Raw genomic sequence first — 22,624 nt, 5'->3', positions numbered from 1 at the left:
GGTGTTATACAGATGCTTGCTCTGGTTTCTCGGATTTACAGTAAATCCAGGGAGAAACGGCTGACGGTAACTAGACTTCATGGGAGTCAACGACTGACCTATTGAACTGGTTCTGCCTTGTTTGATCAGTGGAAATCAGACAAATTCAAGACTCTACGGATACGGTTTGAAAATAATTATTTTCGATTTACCTCAGGCTGGATGACTTGTTACTAGCTGATTATCTCAACTTACAACCCCGATTCCAAAAAAGTTGGGACAAAGTACAAATTGTAAATAAAAATGGAATGCAATAATTTACAAATCTCAAAAACTGATATTGTATTCACAATAGAACATAGACAACATATCAAATGTCGAAAGTGAGACATTTTGAAATTTCATGCCAAATATTGGCTCATTTGAAATTTCATGACAGCAACACATCTCAAAAAAGTTGGGACAGGGGCAATAAGAGGCTGGAAAAGTTAAAGGTACAAAAAAGGAACAGCTGGAGGACCAAATTGCAACTCATTAGGTCAATTGGCAATAGGTCATTAACATGACTGGGTATTAAAAGAGCATCTTGGAGTGGCAGCGGCTCTCAGGAGTAAAGATGGGAAGAGGATCACCAATCCCGCTAATTCTGCGCCGACAAATAGTGGAGCAATATCAGAAAGGAGTTCAACAGTGTAAAATTGCAAAGAGTTTGAACATATCATCTACAGTGCATAATATCAAAAGATTCAGAGAATCTGGAAGAATCTCTGTGCATAAGGGTCAAGGCCAGAAATCCATACTGGGTGCCCGTGATCTTCGGGCCCTTAGACGGCACTGCATCACATACAGGCATGCTTCTGTATTGGAAATCACAAAATGGGCTCAGGAATATTTCCAGAGAACATTATCTGTGAACACAATTCACCGTGCCATCCGCCGTTGCCAGCTAAAACTCTATAGTTCAAAGAAGAAGCCATATCTAAACATGATCCAGAAGCGCAGACGTCTTCTCTGGGCCAAGGCTCATTTAAAATGGACTGTGGCAAAGTGGAAAACTGTTCTGTGGTCAGATAAATCAAAATTTGAAGTTCTTTATGGAAATCAGGGACGCCGTGTCATTCGGACTAAAGAAGAGAAGGACAATCCAAGTTGTTATCAGCGCTCAGTTCAGAAGCCTGCATCTCTGATGGTATGGGGTTGCATTAGTGCGTGTGGCATGGGCAGCTTACACATCTGGAAAGACACCATCAATGCTGAAAGGTATATCCAGGTTCTAGAGCGACATATGCTCCCATCCAGACGACGTCTCTTTCAGGGAAGACCTTGCATTTTCCAACATGACAATGCCAAACCACACACTGCATCAATTACAGCATCATGGCTGCGTAGAAGAAGGGTCTGGGTACTGAACTGGCCAGCCTGCAGTCCAGATCTTTCACCCATAGAAAACATTTGGCGCATCATAAAACGGAAGATACGACAAAAAAGACCTAAGACAGTTGAGCAACTAGAATCCTACATTAGACAAGAATGGGTTAACATTCCTATCCCTAAACTTGAGCAACTTGTCTCCTCAGTCCCCAGACGTTTACAGACTGTTGTAAAGAGAAAAGGGGATGTCTCACAGTGGTAAACATGGCCTTGTCCCAACTTTTTTGAGATGTGTTGTTGTTATGAAATTTAAAATCACCTAATTTGTCTCTTTAAATGATTTTCTCAGTTTAAACATTTGATATGTCATCTATGTTCTATTCTGAATAAAATATGGAATTTTGAAACTTCCACATCATTGCATTCCATTTTTATTTACAATTTGTACTTTGTCCCAACTTTTTTGGAATCGGGGTTGTAGTATTTTCCCCATACCCCTCTTTCTATGCCAGCAAACCACTCCATAATATCACATTTCTCTCCACAAATATTTCGCACTTCTGCAACTTGCTTTCCTTTTACTCACAAGCAGTTTATTTTTTGTTTCCAATAATTTTGTTTTGATATTTGGTGCATTACTTTGTTTCTGTCATCTGATTTGCTTCATTCAAAGTATAAGTTCATGTCAGAATCATCAGAATCAGAATTACTTCATTAATCCCCGGAGGGAAATTCAAATTTGCTACCAAGCTCCTGAATCAGAGAAGTAAATATGTCTAAAAGATAGAAGATAAAATCATCTGAAAAAAGAATAAATAAAATAAATTTAAATAAGTTCAAGAACTTAAGTAAAAGCAAAATGAAGTGATTTTATATACGGTGATTCCTATATACATATATTGCACCTGAGTTAAGGATACAGTATACATGGTAAGACAGTGTACCACAGTTATACAGTGGCATTGTACAGCTTGACAGCTACACGTAGGAATGATTTCCTGTGTCTCTCAGTTGTGCAGCGTAGAAGAATCAGCCATTTACTAAACGTGCTCCTGTGGCTGATCAGCTCCTCATGTAGAGGGCGGGAAGGACAGTCTAAGATTGTTTGTTTTTATTTTGGACAGTGTCCTCTTCTCCAACACCACTGTCAGAGAGTCCAGTTCTACGCCTACAACATGGCCGGCCTTCCTGATGATCTTATTGAGTCTGTTAGTGTCCTTCACCTTCAAGCCACTGCTCCAGCAGAGGACAATGTACAGGATGGCACTGGCCACCACAGACTCATAGAACATCTGCAGCATCGTTCGGCAGATGTTGAAGGACCTCAGCCGTCTCAGAAAATAGAGACGGTTCTGGCCCTTTTTGTATACCGTGTCCACATTTTTGGACCAGTCCAGTTTATTATCCAAGTACACCCCCTGGTACTTATATTCCTCCACCACGTCCACACTGACCCCTTGGATGTTAACACGGTTCACCGGAGCCCTGATTCTGTTCAGATCAACCACCCGTTCTTTCGTTTTCGTCACATTGAGGTGGTTCTTCCTGCTCCATGTGACAAAGTTGTCCACCACCGTCCTGTACTTGCTCTCATCACCACCAGTAATACGTCCAACCACTGCAGAGTCCTCAGAAAATTTCTGGAGGTGGCAGGTCTCCGTGCAGTAGTTGAAATCAGTGGTGTAGAGAGTGAAAAGGAAAGGAGAAAGGACAGTCCCTTGCGGAGGCCCGGTGTTGCTGATCACCCTGTCCAACACACAGCACTGCAAGCGCACATACTGTGGTCTGCCAGTCAAATAATCCACAATCCAGGACACCAGTGGGGCATCCACCTGCATCGCTGTCAACTTCTCACCCAGCAGAGCTGGCCAGATGGTGTCAAAAGCACTGGAGAAATCAAAAAACATGATCCTCACAGTGCCGGCTAGCTTGTCCAGGTGGCTGTAGACTTTGTTGAGCAGGTAGATGATTGCGTCCTCTACTCCAAGATGGGGCTGGTAGGCAAACTGAAGGGGGTCAAGAAGTGGTTAGACCATAGGCCGGATCTGCTCCGGGATGAGTCTCTCAAGGGTCTTCATGATGTGTGATGTCAATGCCACAGGCCTGTAGTCTTTGAGGTCACTGGGATGTGGCTTCTTCGGTACAGGGACGAGGCATGACATCTTCCATAGCATGGGGACCCTCTGAAGACCCAGGCTCATGTTGAAGGCATGCTGAAGTACTCCACTTAGCTGGAGGGCACAGGTCTTCAGGGCCCTGGGGCTAACACCATCTGGGCCTGCTGACTTTCCTGCATGGAGTCTCTTCAGCTGTCTTCTCACTTGCTCCTCGCTGATGATCGTGTGGGGGAGGGAAGAAGGTGTTTCTTGGGGGGGGGGTGCTCAGCCAGGGGGTCTGTTGAGGAGGTGCGAGCAAGGTCCTGAAATGGGGATGAGATTGGGCAAGAAGAGGCGGGGGAGGGGAGAGAATGTGAAGTGTGTGGTTGTAGCCATCCCGCAGAAGAGTGGTGGTGGTGGGTTGGGGTCACGCCATCGAATCTGTTGAAGTAAAGATTCAGCTCATTCGCCCTTTCCACATTGCCATCCACTCCTTCACTGTTGGTTGGCTTGTAACCAGTGATGGTTTTCATTCCACTCCACACCTCTCTCATGTTGTTCTGTTGGAGTTTCCACTCCAACTTCTTCCTGTACTTTTCCTTGGCCTCCCTGATCATTGCTCTCAGTTCCCGCTGTACTCCTCGCACCTCCTCCTTGTTGCCAGCTCTGAAAGCCCTCTTCTCATTTAAGAGGGCTTTGATGTCCTTCGTTACCCATGGCTTGTTGTTGGGGTAACAGCTGACAGTCCTAGCTGGGACAATGGTGTCCACACAGAAGTTGATGTAACCCGTGATGCACTCTGTGAGCCCATCAATGTCGTCTCCATGGGGCTCACACAGTGTCTGCCAGTCTGTCACCTCGAAGCATCCCTGCAGTGTCTCGTTGGCCTCATCTGTCCATCTCCTCACTATCTTTGATGTCGTGGGCAGTCTCTTCACCAGAGGCACATAGCAGGGGGAGAGGTAATTCAGGTTGTGGTCTGACCTGCCCAGTGGGGGGAGGGGGGAAGAGCTGTAAGCCTCTTTAACATTAGCATACAGCAGGTCGATTCTTCCCTCTCTGGTAGGACAGTTCACAAATTGGGTGAAAGTGGAAAGTGTTTTGTCCAAATTAACCTGATTAAAGTCACCTGAGATAGCAATGAATTCACTCGGGTGTTGAGTCTGTAGCTCGGCTACTGCAGAGTGAATAGTGTCACAAGCAAGTGATGTAATTTCTACAACTACTGCCTTTTCCTTATTTAATTACTTGATTTAGAAGCTGTAGCGTTCTTCCGCAGACTTCAATTTGGCAGACGCCTGGCACCCAAACAATAAAAACAAACTAACAGTTAATTGTGTGAACTCCTGGTTGAGCTACGTTACAGCAGTCAGTCAAATTCATATCTTTTATAGTGAATTGGGCCCACTTATATCATTTATTTGATAGTGCTTCTACCCATTGGGACCAGTGGCGGCTGGTAGTCTTTCAAACAGGGGAGGCTGGTCGGTTACAATATTTCCAGATTTTAAAAGAAAAAACACATCAGTTTTGCCCATACTCTTGCCTCTGATCTGGCTGATTGTTGGCAGGGTCACAAACTGTGAAATAACAGGTTCTTTTGGCCCATTAGCCTACTGTCCAATATACATGATGGTGGTGTTGGGGGGGTATATTTTAACATTTTATATTTGAAAATTGTGGCATGTTGTTTAAAAATTGATCATTATTGAAAGCAGCTCTTTGTCAGGAACCTCAGCAGTAACAGCAGAGTGTTCTGAAATAGGCACAAGCACTGACCTTGGGGAGCCAAACATGGAGCTGGGTGCCACACATTTCATTCAATGACACTTTCCCTATATTTTACTTATTTTGACTGAGAAATGTTTTATTGACAATTTTGATAACCCTTCACTTTTAATCCAGGTCTGTAGTGTGAAATGTTCTCGGCTGTGTTTTTGTTTAAAAATGTTTTCCAAATTGTAGCTGTGTTTAATTCATATCCAGAAAAATATATATTCCAATATAATATACTCAGCATAAACATTTTAAATAGATTCTATATTTTTGGTCCATCCATGACATATTACTAAAGTATCCTATTTACTGTTGTTGATGTGGGTCACTTGCTGTTAGCCAATTCACTTTCTCGTACCAGGAGAGCTGAAAGGAACGAGTATTATTCCCTACCTTTTTCACCAAGTCAATTTGAGGCGTTGGTCTACCCTGCTCTTTAATTTTTATTTTTTCCTCGAAAGGAAGACTGGCAAATGGCTTCGCCAAAATTAAATCAACAATGCTTGGCATCCGTGCGCAGCTTTCTTGCTAGCTGACTAGCCCCCTCAAGTTCAAGTTCAGTCACTCAAATAAACGAAATTTCTGGAACTAAGATAGCAAACTTGACAACACTATATTTACACTTTATTTACAATGAAAATATATACAAACTAAAAAAGCTGGTAGAACCCGTATGTAATGAATGAAATCGAAATGTAAGCTGATCTCTTACAATACACCACAGCACTTGCGAATCCGCATGGGACTGAACTGAGATTCACTGCTGCCTGTCTATATTTGAAACGAGCTGTCAATCAAAGAAAATATCCGGCTGCTTTCACCAATCACCAGTCTCCTCGCGGAAAGCTTTGCCATGTCCCTCCCACTGTGAGGCTGGGAGTCCGTGGAGCGGGCGTTTTCGCAGTATTTGTCCAATAACCGTCTTGCATTTTGATATTGAAAAGCACATAGCTCCCAAATGCCATTGAAGTCCACTGAGGCTGGGAGTCCGTGGGACTCCGTGGGCGGGCGTTTTTGCAGTATTTGTCCAATAATCATCTTGCATTTTGATATTGAAAAGCGCATAGCTCCCAAATACCATTGAAGTCCACTGAGGCTGGGCTGCATCGCGCTGTCACGAGGGGGAAAAACTCACGCACACATTAGGCGAACTGGGGAAAGTTATAACGGAATGATTTCGCACTGTAGTTGGGTTGAGCACATATATTTCTATGATTCTGGATCTGAAATAGCAATGTTATAAGGTCGGCTATAACATAAGCCTAGCGCAATTCATCCTACACGATGTTCGTCATTTTTAGAGGAGGCTGAGCCTCCCTCGTTGTCTTAGAGCAATCGCCCGTGATTGGGACCCAATGTCTACTGCACATGCTGTCTTTCTGATTCCGTTTTTACCCTTCATTTGTGATTGTCTAAGTCTCTGTTAGTCATTATGTTAGTCAAGAATGAAGAAGTCAATCGTAGGGCACTCTGGTTCCCTTGGCTCTTCTGTGTATGTGCATACTGTATCTGTGTATCTGTATACTGTACCCCCATGCTCATCAACAGAAGTAGACATATTAAAAGACCCCATTTCAGGAGCCCCTTGTCTGTCAATTGCTTCTTCCTTCTCTCACTCTGAACTGTCTGCTCCTTGGGTTGATCTGTGTCCTTTCTGCACTTTTCTGTGATTCTCCTGCAGACACTGCTCCCTCTTCCTGTAGAACCCTGGGGAGAAAATTTCCAAATACCCTTATACAATGATTAAAATTATATGTTGTACTGTTTTTTACTTGGACAGTGGTAGGGGTTGCTCTCATCACCACATGAGGACCAAGTCTCCTTAACTCATTCCCTTTCTCCTGAAGACCTTGAGATATACCTGATCTCCTGGAACAATCGAATTGTCCTACTTCTCTTCCAGTTTGGGTACTCTTAACTGTTCCTGTGAATAGATAACTTCATGTGTAGGAGTTACTTACTTTTTTAAAGCTCCACTTACAGCTGTTTGAACAGTAGGCCTTAAAAAGGACTTAAATGTGGTGTTAGCATGGATTAACCCGTAAACATTTCATGCAGTGTTAGATACATATTTCTGGTAGTTTGCATGTGATAATGCATTAGTATCAAGAATAGTAATAACACATTACTGATGCAATTTAACCTTGAATGTTCCCCTTTCCAATACTTGCCACAACTAAAGATGACACACAACTCACTCTAAGCTTAAACCCTAATTGTTACAACACTTGTTTACTGTTTCCTGAATGAACACCAATCTACTGTCTAAATTCATTACTAATAGAACACCATACCTTGGAATCACTTCCCTATTTAAACCACCACTGTCCTACCCATCTGCTGAAATGCTCAGTTATCACCAGTAAATGCTTATAACCTTGTACTCTTGATCATGTCCACATAATCCACCACCAGATGTCTAAATGGTTCTCCTGGTACTAGCATGGGCCCTTGTGTAATTATAATGTCCTTCCTTACATTATTCCAAACACAAATTTCACCTATATTCACTGTTTTATCTACCACAACTCAACACTAATCCAAACGAAGAATGCATGTGTTTCCACTTAAACCCTAATGCAGATTAAAGAATACATAGAAACAGACAAAAACACAATTCTGCTGAGAAAAAAAAAACAACCTTGGGAGTGGACAGACACAGTGAGAGCTCTATGCACTAACCCAAATGTCTAAAGCTACAAATTAATATTTCCATTTTTCTTATGGTCTATTGAAACCTATTGAAAGTCTTTTCTTTTTACTTTTGTCAGTTAAATAAAGGTTCACGTGAATCAACAAATCAGATTTTTGTTTTTATTGAAACTTTTTATCCCAACTTTTCTGGGAATGGGCTTTTATTGCAACTTTTTATCCCAACTTTTCTGGAAATGAGGTTTGTACTTTGCAGAACTACCACTTTGTAGTGTATCCCCAAATTAATCAGATGCCACTGATGTCTTTAAACTGAATCAAGTGAATTAGATTAGGGTTGGAAATAAGCCATGTGCTTCTAGACTGAGATAGGTCAGCATGATGTGTACAGTAATACATTGAAATCTCTTATAGCATTATTTAAAATAACCTTGTGATATAAATCTCTGAGTTACTTTGTAACATATAAAGTCATTTTGCAATAATCAGAACTTTCTCCTCCCGTAGTCTGCAAGCTGGCATATACAAAGATGTACCGAGCATTCTGGTGTCTTACAAAATCAAAGTCAACCTCATGGTGGTCAGTGGTGGTGTCTTGGGAAGCCTTACATCCAGGTTAATAATTTTAAAAAATGTTCGCTGTTGAATCTTCATAATGAGTTTGCATGCTCTCCCCGTGTCCACGTGGGTTTCCTCCGGGTGCTCCGGTTTCCCCCACAGTCCAAAGGCATACAGGTTAGGCTAATCGGTGGCTCTAAATTGACCGTAGGTGTGAATGTGAGTGTGAATGGTTGTCTGTGTCTATGTGTTCGCCCTGCAATGACCTGGCGACTTGTCCAGGGTGTACCCCGCCTCTCGCCCATAGTCAGCTGGGATAGGCTCCAGCTTGCCTGCGACCCTGTTGGACAGGATAAGCGGCTACAGATAATGGATGGATGGATGGATGGATGGATGGATGGATGGATGGATGGATGGATGGATGGATGGAATCTTCATAATATTAAACAAGATTCAATACCAGTCAAAGGTTTGGACACACCCTTTAATTCAATAGATCTTTTTCTTTATTTTTTATTAATTAAAAGACACTTCATATCTTAAAGTAATGATGGACTGTCATTTCTCTTTACTTACAGTAGTTGAATGGTTCTTGACATAATATAGAGTACTACAGTAGTGGAATAGAGCTATTTACTGTTATTAGTTTTTAAATATACTATTCACTGTTTGTCTCAAACGCATTAAGAAGGCAACAAATTGCACTAATTAACTTTTGATGAGGTATACCTGTTGATTGAAAAGCATTCCAGGTGACTACCTCATGAAGCTGGTTAAGGCTACATCCACACGACAACAGCAACGAGATTTTTTTTTAAAATATCGCGTCCACATGGGCAACGGATCAGTAAAATATCATGGACATATGGCAATGCAACGCTTGCTGAAAACGATGCAATACATATGCCACACCTCTACGTGCGCTGTAAGATGGTCCCATCAGAGACACCGGAACAATAGAAGAAGTAGACGCATGCGCATAAACCCCTTCTTCTGTAGCATCAGCCACATAAAGTTTTGATTATTAATCAGTAGCGTAAAACGAAAGACGCAGAAAGAGGAATGAATGGGGGTAGATGGAAGCCGGTACGCCAACATTCTGATATCCTCCAGAATTCTTTAATGGTCCGGAATAAATTGAATGCTACACATTGATGGATTACTTTGTTCTTCTATGCCCTTTTTGAGGAATGTATTGTCGGACTTAAACCAACATCTTAAGAGGTGAGATCGCTCCTTTTTTTTCCCTATTTTTGCTGGCGGGATTGTTTTTGTTTTTAGAAAGCAGTGAAAATATTTTGTAAGCGCGTTTCATGAACCAAGTTATAGGATTTGTTGACAACTCGCATCGAGTTCGTTACACTTCTACCCGGCGTGAAGCACTGACAGTCATGTGGTTGTGACGTCATCGTAAACAAATCCATTCTACTCATCCAGACGACTTCGCAACGGCGCCATTGCCAGATTTTTCCACTCTGGAACCCATTCTCAAAAGATTTCGTTTGGGGCACCCAAAACGCCGGTGCCGTGTGGACACCAGGCCGAAACGATAAACAATTTTATCAGATTCACCTGAATCCGTTGCCGTGTGGACAGGGCCTAAGATAATGTCAATAGTGTGCAAAGAGTCGTCAAGGTAAATGTGGCTACTTTGAAGAATCTAAAATATGAAACATATTTTGCTTTTTTTAACACTTTTTTGTTTACTACATAATTCCATATGTTATTTCATAGTTTTGCTGTCTTCAGTATTGTTCTACAATGTAGAAAATAGTCAAAATACAGAAAAAACTATGAATGAGTAGGTGTGTCCAAACTTTTGACTGGTACTATAAATGGACCATATCTATAACAGGCCTAATCTACTGTTTTACTGTTTCCATTTACAGTTACTGCCGAAATACCTCTGATCTTGATGTCACCAAAGCCAACAGGTGATGTTTATATTAGATATTAAATAAAGTGTATTATGCACAGGACTTATCTATATGTGTATTCTTCAGTAATCTACTAATGAGTATAATTTTTTTCTGCATGCATCTCAGTTGGAACAGATGTGTAAGTAGAAACCTTACATCTGCATTATAATGAAATGCTGCATTATAAAGCACATTTTTAGATTTATGGTGATGCAAATTGAGCTTTCTCAGTAAGTTCAGTTACTATCACTCAGAATAAATATTCAGTTAAATACTACAAATTCTACTGGGGAAGCTCAGTATGATAAGATGAAAAAGCCGAGTAATCTTGGCTAGAATTGCCAAAAGCATTACGAAACAAACGTTGAGAATTCTTTCTACAAGCTTTGATTATGTTAATTTTTATAGCATTTTGGGAAACTAAATTATTTATGACATTATTTTTTGAGATTAAAAATGTCATTATTTTAGTTGGCAGCACGGTGGTGTAGTGGTTAGCACTGTCACCTCACAGCAAGAAGGTCCGGGTTCGAGCCCCGTGGCCAGCGAGGGCCTTTCTGTGCAGAGTTTGCATGTTCTCCCCGTGTCCGCGTGGGTTTCCTCCGGGTGCTCCGGTTTCCCCCACAGTCCAAATACATGCAGGTTAGGTTAACTGGTGACTCTAAATTGACCGTAGGTGTGAATGTGAGTATGAATGGTTGTCTGTGTCTATGTGTCAGCCCTGTGATGACCTGGCGACTTGTCCAGGGTGTACCCCGCCTTTCGCCCGTAGTCAGCTGGGATAGGCTCCAGCTTGCCTGCGACCCTGGAGAACAGGATAAAGCGGCTAGAGATAATGAGATGAGATGAGAAATTAATTACCCAGTAGTAAATATAGGCTACACAAAACTCTTACATTTTACTCTTAGTCTTCACTTCTTCAGGGCTGCAGAGGCATCAGTTGAGGAAATATGAAAAAATAAAAATCATGGATTGCAATGTGCATCAGACAATATTACAACCCCGATTCCAAAAAAGTTGGGACAAAGTACAAATTGTAAATAAAAACGGAATGCAATGATGTGGAAGTTTCAAAATTCCATATTTTATTCAGAATAGAACATAGATGACATATCAAATGTTTAAACTGAGAAAATGTATCATTTAAAAAGAAAAATTAGGTGATTTTAAATTTCATGACAACAACACATCTCAAAAAAGTTGGGACAAGGCCATGTTTACCACTGTGAGACATCCCCTTTTCTCTTTACAACAGTCTGTAAATGTCTGGGGACTGAGGAGACAAGTTGCTCAAGTTTAGGGATAGGAATGTTAACCCATTCTTGTCTAATGTAGGATTCGAGTTGCTCAACTGTCTTAGGTCTTTTTTGTCGTATCTCCCATTTTATGATGCGCCAAATGTTTTCTATGGGTGAAAGATCTGGACTGCAGGCTGGCCAGTTCAGTACCCGGACCCTTCTTCTACGCAGCCATGATGCTGTAATTGATGCAGTATGTGGTTTGGCATTGTCATGTTGGAAAATACAAGCTCTTCCCTGAAAGAGACGTCGTCTGGATGGGAGCATATGTTGCTCTAGAACCTGGATATACCTTTCAGCATTGATGGTGTATTTCCAGATGTGTAAGCTGCCCATTCCACATGCACTAATGCAACCCCATACCATCAGAGATGCAGGCTTCTGAACTGAGCGCTGATAACAACTTGGGTCTTCCTTCTCCTCTTTAGTCCGAATGACACGGCGTCCCTGATTTCCATAAAGAACTTCAAATTTTGATTTGTCTGACCACAGAACAGTTTTCCACTTTGCCACAGTCCATTTTAAATGAGCCTTGGCCCAGAGAAGACGTCTGCGCTTCTGGATCATGTTTAGATACGGCTTCTTCTTTGAACTATAGAGTTTTAGCTGGCAACGGCAGATGGCACGGTGAATTGTGTTCACAGATAATGTTCTCTGGAAATATTCCTGAGCCTATTTTGTGATTTCCAATACAGAAGCATGCCTGTATGTGATGCAGTGCCGTCTAAGGGCCCAAAGATCACGGGCACCCAGTATGGTTTTCCGGCCTTGACCCTTACGCACAGAGATTCTTCCAGATTCTCTGAATCTTTTGATGATATTATGCACTGTAGATGATGATATGTTCAAACTCTTTGCAATTTTACACTGTCAAACTCCTTTCTGATATTGCTCCACTATTTGTCGGCGCAGAATTAGGGGGATTGGTGATCCTCTTCCCATCTTTACTTCTGAGAGCCGCTGCCACTCCAAGATGCTCTTTTTATACCCAGTCATGTTAATGACCTATTGCCAGTTGACCTAATGAGTTGCAGTTTGGTCCTCCAGCTCTTCCTTTTTTGTACCTTTAACTTTTCCAGCCTCTTATTGCCCCTGTCCCAACTTTTTTGAGATGTGTTGCTGTCATGAAATTTCAAATGAGCCAATATTTGGCATGAAATTTCAAAATGTCTCACTTTCGACATTTGATTTGTTGTCTGTGTTCTATTGTGAATACAATATCAGCTTGAGACTTGTAAATTATTGCATTCCATTTTTATTTACAATTTGTACTTTGTCCCAACTTTTTTGGAATCAGGGTTGTATGTAGTTCTTATGCTCAGGAAAAAATTTACTTTTTCGAGCACATTTAAGTATATTTTTCCGAGGTAAGTTTTGGGGTAACTACTTACTATTTGTTTATTCTAGATGAGTCTTACCCAGTGAAAATGAACAGAGCTATCACAAAAAAAATTTTGCATTACATTGATCCTTTGCAGTTTCATGTGAGTCACAAAGTCACCCACAGGAATATTATCTTGGGATATTATGTAAACTCAAGCACTTTTAGAACCAAATTAACAATGTGTTCTTGTCATCTTCTATGACCCAAGTATCTGCTAGGAGGAACAATATGAAAAACATTGATCAATTGACTGTTTATTTCATCAACCCTAGCATGGACTTCAAACCATAGTAGATTATCAAATACCACCAGTGGAAAACAACTGAAGAAGATCTCTGGTGCCTACTATTCAGAGAACATCCAAATAGGCAATATAAATTGTCCAGAGAAGTTTCTCAAAGCAAAGCATCACTGATCTTCAGGCCTTGGTGATCAGCATATAACAACACAAATTTTATTTTCTTTGTTGTTTAACTGTCATTAACATGAACTTGGTGTAAGTGTTTTTGTACATACACTATATTGCCAAAAGTTTTCGCTCACCTGCCTTGACTCACATATGAGCTTAAGTGACATCCCATTCCTAATCCATAGGGTTCAATATGCCATCGGTCCACCCTTTGCAGCTAGAACAGCTTCAACTCTTCTGGGAAGGCTGTCCACAAGGTTTAGGAGTGTGTTTATGGGAATTTTTGACCATTCTTCCAGAAGCACATTTGTGAGGTCACACACTGATGTTGGACGAGAAGGCCTGGCTCTCAGTCTCCGCTCTAATTCATCCCAAAGGTGTTCTATCGGGTTGAGGTCAGGACTCTGTGCAGGCCAGTCAAGTTCATCCGCACCAGACTCTGTCATCCATGTCTTTATGGACCTTGCTTTGTGCCCTGGTGCACAGTCATGTTGGAAGAGGAAGGGGCCAGCTCCAAACTGTAAAAACAATCTGCATGCCTAGGTGCTTGATTTTATACACCTGTGGCCATGGAAGTGATTGAAACACCTGATTCCGATAATTTGGATGGGTGAGCAAATACTTTTGGCAATATAGTGTATATTGGGTCAGTATTATGTAGATTAAAAATAAATATAACTACTTCCCCATGTCTGAGTGGTTTTCCTGTGGATTCTCCAATATACAATGAATGTGTGAAATGTTTTTAAAAATGTTACATTGTGACAAATCTTTTATCACATACTCATACATATCTCATACAGTCATTACTTCCTTGATTACCTGTTCATTTTTTAAAGCAGTAAACAAATATACTCATATATGCATCTCAAACAATTAGAATATTGTGAAAAAGTTAATTTTTTCATAATTTAATTCAGAAAGGTAAACTTTCATATCTATATTAATTACACAAAGTGAAATAGTTCAGGCCTTTTTTTCTTTTAATATTTATGATTATGGCTTATAGCTCATGAAAATCAAAAATCCAGTATCTCAAATTATTAGAATATTTCCTAAGATCAATCAAAAAAGGATTTACAGTACAGAAACGTCCAACTTCTGAAAAGTATGTTCATTTATACACTCAATATTTGGTTGGAGCTCCTTTACCACAAATTACTGCATCAATGCAGCATGGCATGGAGGCGATCAGCCTGTAGCACTGGTGTGGTGTTATTGAAGCCCAAGTTGTTTTGATAGCGGCCTTAAGCTCATCTGTATTTTTGGGTTGGCTGTTTCTCATCTTCCTCTTGACAATACCCCATAGATTCTCTGCGGGGTTCAGGTCAGGCGAGTTATCTGGCCAATCAAGCACAGTAATATCATGATCAGCAAACCATTTGTTCTGCTGGAAAAGGAAATCGGCATCTCCATAAAGCTTGTCAGCAGATGCAAATGTGAAGTGCTCTAAAATCTCCTGGTAGATGGCTGCACTGACTTTGGACTTGATAAAACACAGTGGACCAACACCAGCAGATGACATGGCACCTCAAATCATCACAGACTGTGGACACTTCACAGTGGACCTCAATCATCTTGGATTTTGTGCTTCTCCAATCTTCCTCCAGACTTCTAGGACCTTGATTTCCAAGTGAAATGCAAAAGTGACTTCCATCTGAAAAGAAGACTTTGGACCACTGAGCAACAGTTCAGTTCTTTCTCTCCTTAGCCCAAGTAAGACGCTTCTGACGTTGTTGCTGGTTCAGGAGGGGCTTGATATTAGGAATGCAACAGTTGTAGCCCCTTTCCTGAAGACGTCTGTGCATGGTGACTCTTGATGCACTGACACCAGCCTTGGTCCACTCCTTGTGAAGCTCTCCCAAATTCTTGAATTGACTTTTCTTGATAATCCTCTCAAGGCTGTGGTCATCCCTGTTGCTCATGCACCTTTTCCAGCCAGCCTTTTCAGCAATGACCTGTGGCTTACCCTCCTTGAGGAGAGTGTCGAAGATCATCTTCTGGACAATTGTCAAGTCAGCAGTTTTCCCCATGATTGTGGTTGTGTGTACTGAACTAGACTGAGAGATACAATATTTATACTGTTTTACTCAAACTCTAAATTAAATATGCTAATATTTTAAGATGTGTTTTTTTATATTGTTTGCACTGTAGGCCATAATTATCAAAATTAAAATAGAAAACTGCTTGAAACATTTTAGTTTACATGTAATGAGTCGGGCGGCACGGTGGTGTAGTAGTTACCACCGTCGCCTCACAGCAAGAAGGTCCTGGGTTCAAGCCCAGCGGCTGGCGAGGGCCTTTCTATGTGGAGTTTGCATGCTCTCCCCGTGTCTGTGTGGGTTTCCTCCGGGTATTCTGGTTTCCCCCATAGTCCAAAGGCATGCAGGTTAGGCTAATTGGTGGCTCTAAAATTGACCGTAGGTGTGAAGGTGAGCGTGACTGGTTGTCTGTGACTATGTGTTAGCCCTGCGATGACCTGGCGACTTGTCCAGGGTGTACCCCGCCTCTTGCCCATAGTCAGCTGGGATAGGCTCCAGCTTGCCTGCGACCCTGTAGGACAGGATAAGCGACTACAGATAATGGATGGATGGATGGATGTAATGAGTCTAGAATATATTAAATTTTCACTTTCCTCAATAACTGATGGAAAATATTGAACTTTTTCATGATATTCTAATTGTTTGAGATGCACTAGTACAGCAGGTTATTGGAAATGGCAGTACCATTGGTGTTCAAAATGCTATTAAGACATTTTTGCTGAAATTCCATATGCTGAAAGATGTATCAACATTATACAATGTAGCATAATGTAAGAGAACAATAATTAAACACAATCACATGAGCAAATGTGCTATTGTACTGAATATCAGCATGGCTGTGATTACCTGTGGCACTCAGGCTACATCCACACGACAACGGCAACGAGATGTTATTAAAAAAAAATTGCGTCCACATGGGCAACGGATCAGTAAAATATCAGGTACATATGGCAAGGCAACACTTGCTGATAACGATGCAATACACATGCCACACCTCTACGTGCGCTGTACTGTGTGAATGTGTGACTTGCCATGAAGCTACAAGCCTGTGTCTGTCTGAGAAGGAGCCGCCCCTCCCTCCTGTGTGTCTGTCTGAGAGGGAGCATCCCCTCCCTCCTGTGTGTCTGTCTGAGAGGGAGCATCCCCTCCCCCACCCGCGTGCTGCCAGCACAGACACAGAGAAGCACACAAAAAGGGCAGTTTTTCCTCAGAGGGCACCCTCCAAACAACGGGGATTTACACGAAAACGGAAGGAGATATTCACAAAATTCTTTCACATTGAGTGCCACAAGGCTTTCCTGAACACACTGATATAATTTTTTTTTGTCTGTAGTGTAACAATAGAAGAAGTAGGACGCATGCGCATAAACCCCTTCTTCTACCCGGCGTGAAGCACTCACAGGAACAAGCACACAACAACAAGAAGAAGATGGCTGCGACTACGCGAGGAAATCGTGCCTTCTGTGTGTACAAATTAGTTTTATTAGTGTGCATAGTTTTATATAACTTAATTTTCTTATTGTGTGTGAACATTTTGAAAAGCAGTGTTATCCAATGAAAAAAAGAAATTCAAGAAATGGTTCAGTTACTTGTTTATTTAAAAGAAAAGCTGTATACAAAAGTGAATGCAATGCAGTGGTTCATACAAACCAGCGAGAGTGCTGCTTGTTCTAGTCATGTGGTTGTGACGTCATTGTAAACAAATCCATTCTACTCATCCAGACGACTTCGCAATGGCGCCGTTGCCAGATCTTTCCACTCTGGAACCCGTTCTCAAAAAATTTATTTTTGGGGCACCCAAAACGCCGGTGCCGTGTGGACGCCAGGCCGAAACGATAAACAATTTTATCAGATTCACCTGAATCCGTTGCCGTGTGGGCAGGGCCTCAGTCTGTGGCCTTGTAACTATAGCTGAATCACAGCCATTAGTACAACAGTTCAACAGCACTCTTGCTGAATTCTTGAGTCTGATGAGTCTTATCTGTTTATTAATAATAAACTAATATTATAATAGTATTCACAGATAAGTTCAGACAGCTAAGGTTGCAAAAGGAAGAAGCATTCAGAAGTGGGGACAGGAACGGGTTTAAAGAGTCTAGGAACAGGTTTGGCAAGGTGGTGAGAGAAGCTAAATGACTGTACTCTGAGAAACTCCAACACCAGTTCTCAGCCAGCGACTCTACATCTGTCTGGAAAGGGCTCAGACAGATCACTAACTACGAACCTTCAACCCCCCACTCTGTTAATGACTTGCGCCTGGCCAACCAACTGAATGAATTCTACTGTCACTTTGAAAAACAATGAGACTGTCCTGATAACATCCCCTGTGACTCCATACTCCAGCTTCAGCCCACCACCCTCACCTCTACTGCTGCCAGGGCCTCTCCATCCACCCACCACCACAGCCTCAACTCTCTCCATTCTGGAGAGGGACTTCAACAAGCTCTTCAAGAAGCTGAACCCCGCAAAGTAGCAGGTCCCAACTCTGTCTCACCATTTACCCTGAAGCACTGTGCTGTCTCCAATGTTCACAGACATCTTCAACACCTCACTGGAGACATGTCATGTGCCAGTCTGCTTCAAGGCCTCCACCATTATCCCTGTCCCCAAAAAGCCAATGATCACAGGAGTAAATGACTACTGACATCACTCTGACTGATGTGCTTATGAAGTCCCTCGAGCACTTTGTGCTTTACCACCTTAAAGCCACTGCTGACCCACTCTTGGACCCCATGCAGTTCGCCCACAGACCCAACAGATCTGCAGACGATGCTGTCAACATGGCTCTTCATATCATCCTCCAGCATCTGGACTCCCCAGGAATGTATCCTGTTTGTGGATTTCAGTTCCACCTTCAGCACTATCATCCCAGCTCTTCTGCAGGACAAGCTCGCCCAGCTAAGTGTGCCTGACCCCACCTACAGGTGGATCACTGACTTCCTGTCTGACAGGAAGCAGCACATGAAGCTGGGGAAATATGTCTCTGACTCCTGAACCATCAGCACAGGATCCTCCCAAGGCTGCATCCTTTCTCCTCTACTCTTTTCCCAGTACACCAACAGCTGTACCTCCAGTCATCAGTCTGTCAAGCTCCTAAAGTTCACAGATGACACCACCCTCATTGGACTCATCTCTGATGAGGATGAGTCTGCCTACAGGTGGGAGATTAACCATCTGATGTCCTGGTGCAGGCAGCACGGTGGTGTAGTGGTTAGCGCTATCGCGTCACAGCAAGAAGGTCCGGTTTCGAGCCCCGTGGCCAGCGAGGGCCTTTCTGTGTGGAGTTTGCATGTTCTCCCCGTGCACACAGGAGAAGTTTGTCTCCGTATTAAAGTTTGAATCATGTCTCTAGGTGAAAGCATGCCAGAGCAGCACATGTTTGAAAAACATTGAAAATGTGTGATTTTTTTCAATTAATTCCATAGAAAATGAATGGGAAATTGTGTGTGATAGAATGCTGAACAAAGTAATAGCATAGCGAGTCCGATCGAGCCGCACGTTTTGATGTATTGTTTGTCTGTGTGCGATGTACGATTATTGGGTTATTCAAAATTGAAATTTGTACGGAAGATGAAAAACGGAAGAACAAGAGTTTGCTGTGCTTTGCACTGCAAACTATTGACTCCCTATATGGGAGTCAATAGTTTGCAATGCATAGCACTGCATCACTAATAATAAACTCCTGTGCACGCAGTTCCCAGGATTAAATGTATTTTCCACAGACCATTTATTTATTCACTTTACTCAAATACAAAGTAAAATGGCAGTAAATCATCTTTCTTTTCTTGCGTATTGCATCATGAGGCGTTCCTGGCTTGTAAATCTCTTATTTTCGTTGCATGACACATTCACGCAGCTGAGCATGCTATGAATTAACAACGACAACGATCTGCAGTGGTGGCTACACAATTAAACACTCAGTGAACATTTCTCCATTTGTGTATGAAAATACACTCCAACCACTCAGTTTGGCTTCATTTACAACCAACGGTGTCTTTTGATGCCAGCATGTAATTGAACAAGAGAAGACTGGTTTACCGGAGACAAAATAAGCGTTATCTCTGCTTCTGTTCCCTCCGACGGCCCCGACACACTACTGCCTCCGCCGAGTGCGCGCGCACACACCGCATGTCGGGGCCGCGGATGAGTTACTCTCCCCTGATCAACGAAGTCGGCGGGGAATTTGTGGTTATTATCGGTACAAACAGCGCGAATCACAACTTAAATGAGTGCGGTTCAGTTTGACATTATTGTCAGTCCGTTAGATAAACATTTAATTTTATTAAAATTGAAAATTAATATTTAGAGCCTGTGGGCTACAAAAATAATAGTCATTAAAGTAGCCGGTTGGACTTAATTGTGTAGTCGGCTGTATGGCCGGCAGCCGGCGCTTGTGGAAAGCCCTGTCGAATCAGCTCTGCGCATGCGCCGTGCGGCACAGAAAAATGGCAGCCACCATGAAGGAAGGAGATCCGGAGTTTTCAAACATTTGCTTAAGTGTGAAATCGCAAAATGGTATTCTAGCGAACAACAACATAGTAAAGATTCAGAAAAACAAATCATTCAGTAATCATTTTAATAGTGTAATTTCATCCGAACTCGGCCTAACGCTCGATTCAGAACTACAAAAAGTCCGTGTGTCGGACATTTTAAGTACCTTTGTAAAAGTTTTGCAAATGTTGCAGTCAGCATTTAAAATGCTAACTTAGTTTTTGTACAAGTTTCAGTTGATTTAACTGTCATATTTTATTAAATGTGTCTGCTTTTGTAATAAAGTACTGAAAGAAAAAGCAAACACAGCATTGCGATTTCTTATCCATCCATTAAAAAAAAAATAAAATCCCTCCCTCCCGACTGAAAATTTTTTTGCTCACCTGGTGGACAGGAAACTGATTTTTTTAAGGATGGCCTCACATTGTTTAACTGTTGTTTTCTGCATTGTTGTTTGACCAAAGATGGAATTGAACAATTCTGCTTACAATGTAACTCCCCAAGCAGAGAAAATAATAATTTTAAAAAACTGTTGCATTGGATTCTGTGTGTGAGACTTCATTCACATTTTCACATTGTTACATTGGATTCAAAGGTTGTGACTGCATTCTGATTGTCACATAGTTACAAGTTTATCCGATCCTTATTTTGTGTTCTGAGTGTGTGAATGCCTGTCAAGGAAAAGAAATGAAGTACTTGTACTAGAATAGTGTTTTCTGGTGAATGTTTACAAGAACAATAAGTTACATTAAATTATATAGTTGGTTTTTTTTTTCAAAAGAGTACGTTTTTGCGTGACTTTAGATTTGGTCTTAATTTTTTTGGGAACATGGTATGAAAAAGTCTTAAAAAGTCTTAAATTTAACTTGGACAAACCTGTAGACACCCTGATACATCTTTATTCTCATCTCATTACCTCTAGCCGCTTTATCCTGTTCTACAGGGTCGCAGGCAAGCTGGAGCCTATCCCAGCTGACTACGGGCGAAAGGCGGGGTACACCCTGGACAAGTCGCCAGGTCATCACAGGGCTGACACATAGACACAGACAACCATTCACACTCACATTCACACCTACAGTCAATTTAGAGTCACCAGTTAACCTAACCTGCATGTCTTTGGACTGTGGGGGAAACCGGAGCACCTGGAGGAAACCCACGCGGACATGGGGAGAACATGCAAACTCCTCACAGAAAGGCCCTCGTTGGCACATCTTTATTCTGTGAACTTTTATTGCACATTCCGGCACACACTGTACAGCTTGGCTATTTATTTAACCCATTACACATATTCTTTTCCTTTCATATCATGACTCTTCTCAGTGTTCATCATGTGACCATCATCATTTCTGCACATTCCAGGACATCCTGTCCAGCTTGGACTTCAAAACAACTCATGCACATACCCCTTAAATATGTCCACTTTTCAAATTTGTATATTTTAGATTTTTCTTAATTCTATTCAATAGCTACTTTTCTCATCTCACCTCATTATCTCTAGCCGCTTTATCCTGTTCTACAGGGTCGCAGGCAAGCTGGAGCCTATCCCAGCTGACTATGGGCGAGAGGCGGGGTACACCCTGGACAAGTCGCCAGGTCATCAAAGGCAAAGGCAAAGGGGAGTCCCATATACGATTCGTACAATGGGGGAGTGCCTGTTAGAGAGCGCACTTGTCCTGGGCCATCGGCATAGTGAGGTAGGGTGGCCAGTTCCTTTCCTCGCCGCCTTTAACTTCCCCAGTGTTTCCACCAGGTCCCCATTCACTGCTGGGTGGACAGGGAGCGAGCCCCAGATCCCCGTCGAGCTGAGGCTCGAACCAGGGACCGTTCGCTTAGCGGTCAAGCGCTCTAACCACTTGGCCACCTGCGCTCCGTCATCACAGGGCTGACACATAGACACAAACAACCATTCACATTCACACCTATGGTCAATTTAGAGTCACCAGTTAACCTAACCTGCATGTCTTTGGACTGTCAGGGAAACCGGAGCACCCGGAGGAAACCCACACGGACACGGGGCTCGAACCCGGACCTTCTTGCTGTGAGGCGACAGCGCTAACCACTACACCACTGTGCCACCATAGCTACTTTTGTTTTTGCTAAATTATTCTATCTTAACTGTTCAAGCGGCACGGTGGTGTAGTGGTTAGTGCTGTCGCCTCACAGCAAGAAGGTCCGGGTTCAAGCCCAGTGGCCAGCGAGGGCCTTTCTGTGCGGAGTTTGCATGTTCTCCCCGTGTCCGCGTGGGTTTCCTCTGGGTGCTCTGGTTTCCCCCACAGTCCAAAGACATGCAGGTTAGGTTAACTGGTGACTCTAAATTGACCGTAGGTGTGAATGTGAGTGTGAATGGTTGTCTGTGTCTATGTGTCAGCCCTGTGATGACCTGGCGACTTGTCCGGGGTGTACCCCGCCTTTCGCCCGTAGTCAGCTGGGATAGGCTCCAGCTTGCCCGCAACCCTGTCGAACAGGATAAAGCGGCTAGAGATAATGAGATGAGATGAGATGAGATGAGATGAGATGAGAACTGTCCAAGCACCAGTCACCAAAGCAAATTCATTGTATGTGAGAACGTACTTGGCAATAAACTTGATTCTGATTCCGATTCTGAAAATGTGGTGATGTTTAACAAAGAAAAGCCTATAATTGTTGATG

General features: G+C 42.3%; 1 protein-coding gene across 1 annotated transcript in view; it reads left to right on the top strand.

The window, feature by feature from the left end:
- Positions 1-18,128, top strand: part of arr3b (arrestin 3b, retinal (X-arrestin)) — a 34,526-nt gene extending 16,398 nt beyond the window's left edge. The window contains 5 exon segments of the mRNA XM_060926723.1: positions 8,382-8,489; positions 10,322-10,366; positions 10,478-10,490; positions 17,828-17,960; positions 18,019-18,128. Of these exon segments, the coding sequence (XP_060782706.1) occupies positions 8,382-8,489; positions 10,322-10,366; positions 10,478-10,490; positions 17,828-17,960; positions 18,019-18,128 (409 nt within the window).
- The last annotated feature ends 4,496 nt before the right edge of the window (positions 18,129-22,624 follow it).

Source organism: Neoarius graeffei, chromosome 8, assembly GCF_027579695.1.
Source record: "Neoarius graeffei isolate fNeoGra1 chromosome 8, fNeoGra1.pri, whole genome shotgun sequence".
NCBI classification, from domain to species: Eukaryota; Metazoa; Chordata; class Actinopteri; order Siluriformes; family Ariidae; genus Neoarius; species Neoarius graeffei.
The sequence above is the reverse complement of the archived record's forward strand: the minus strand, read 5'-3'. Positions and strand labels throughout refer to the sequence as shown.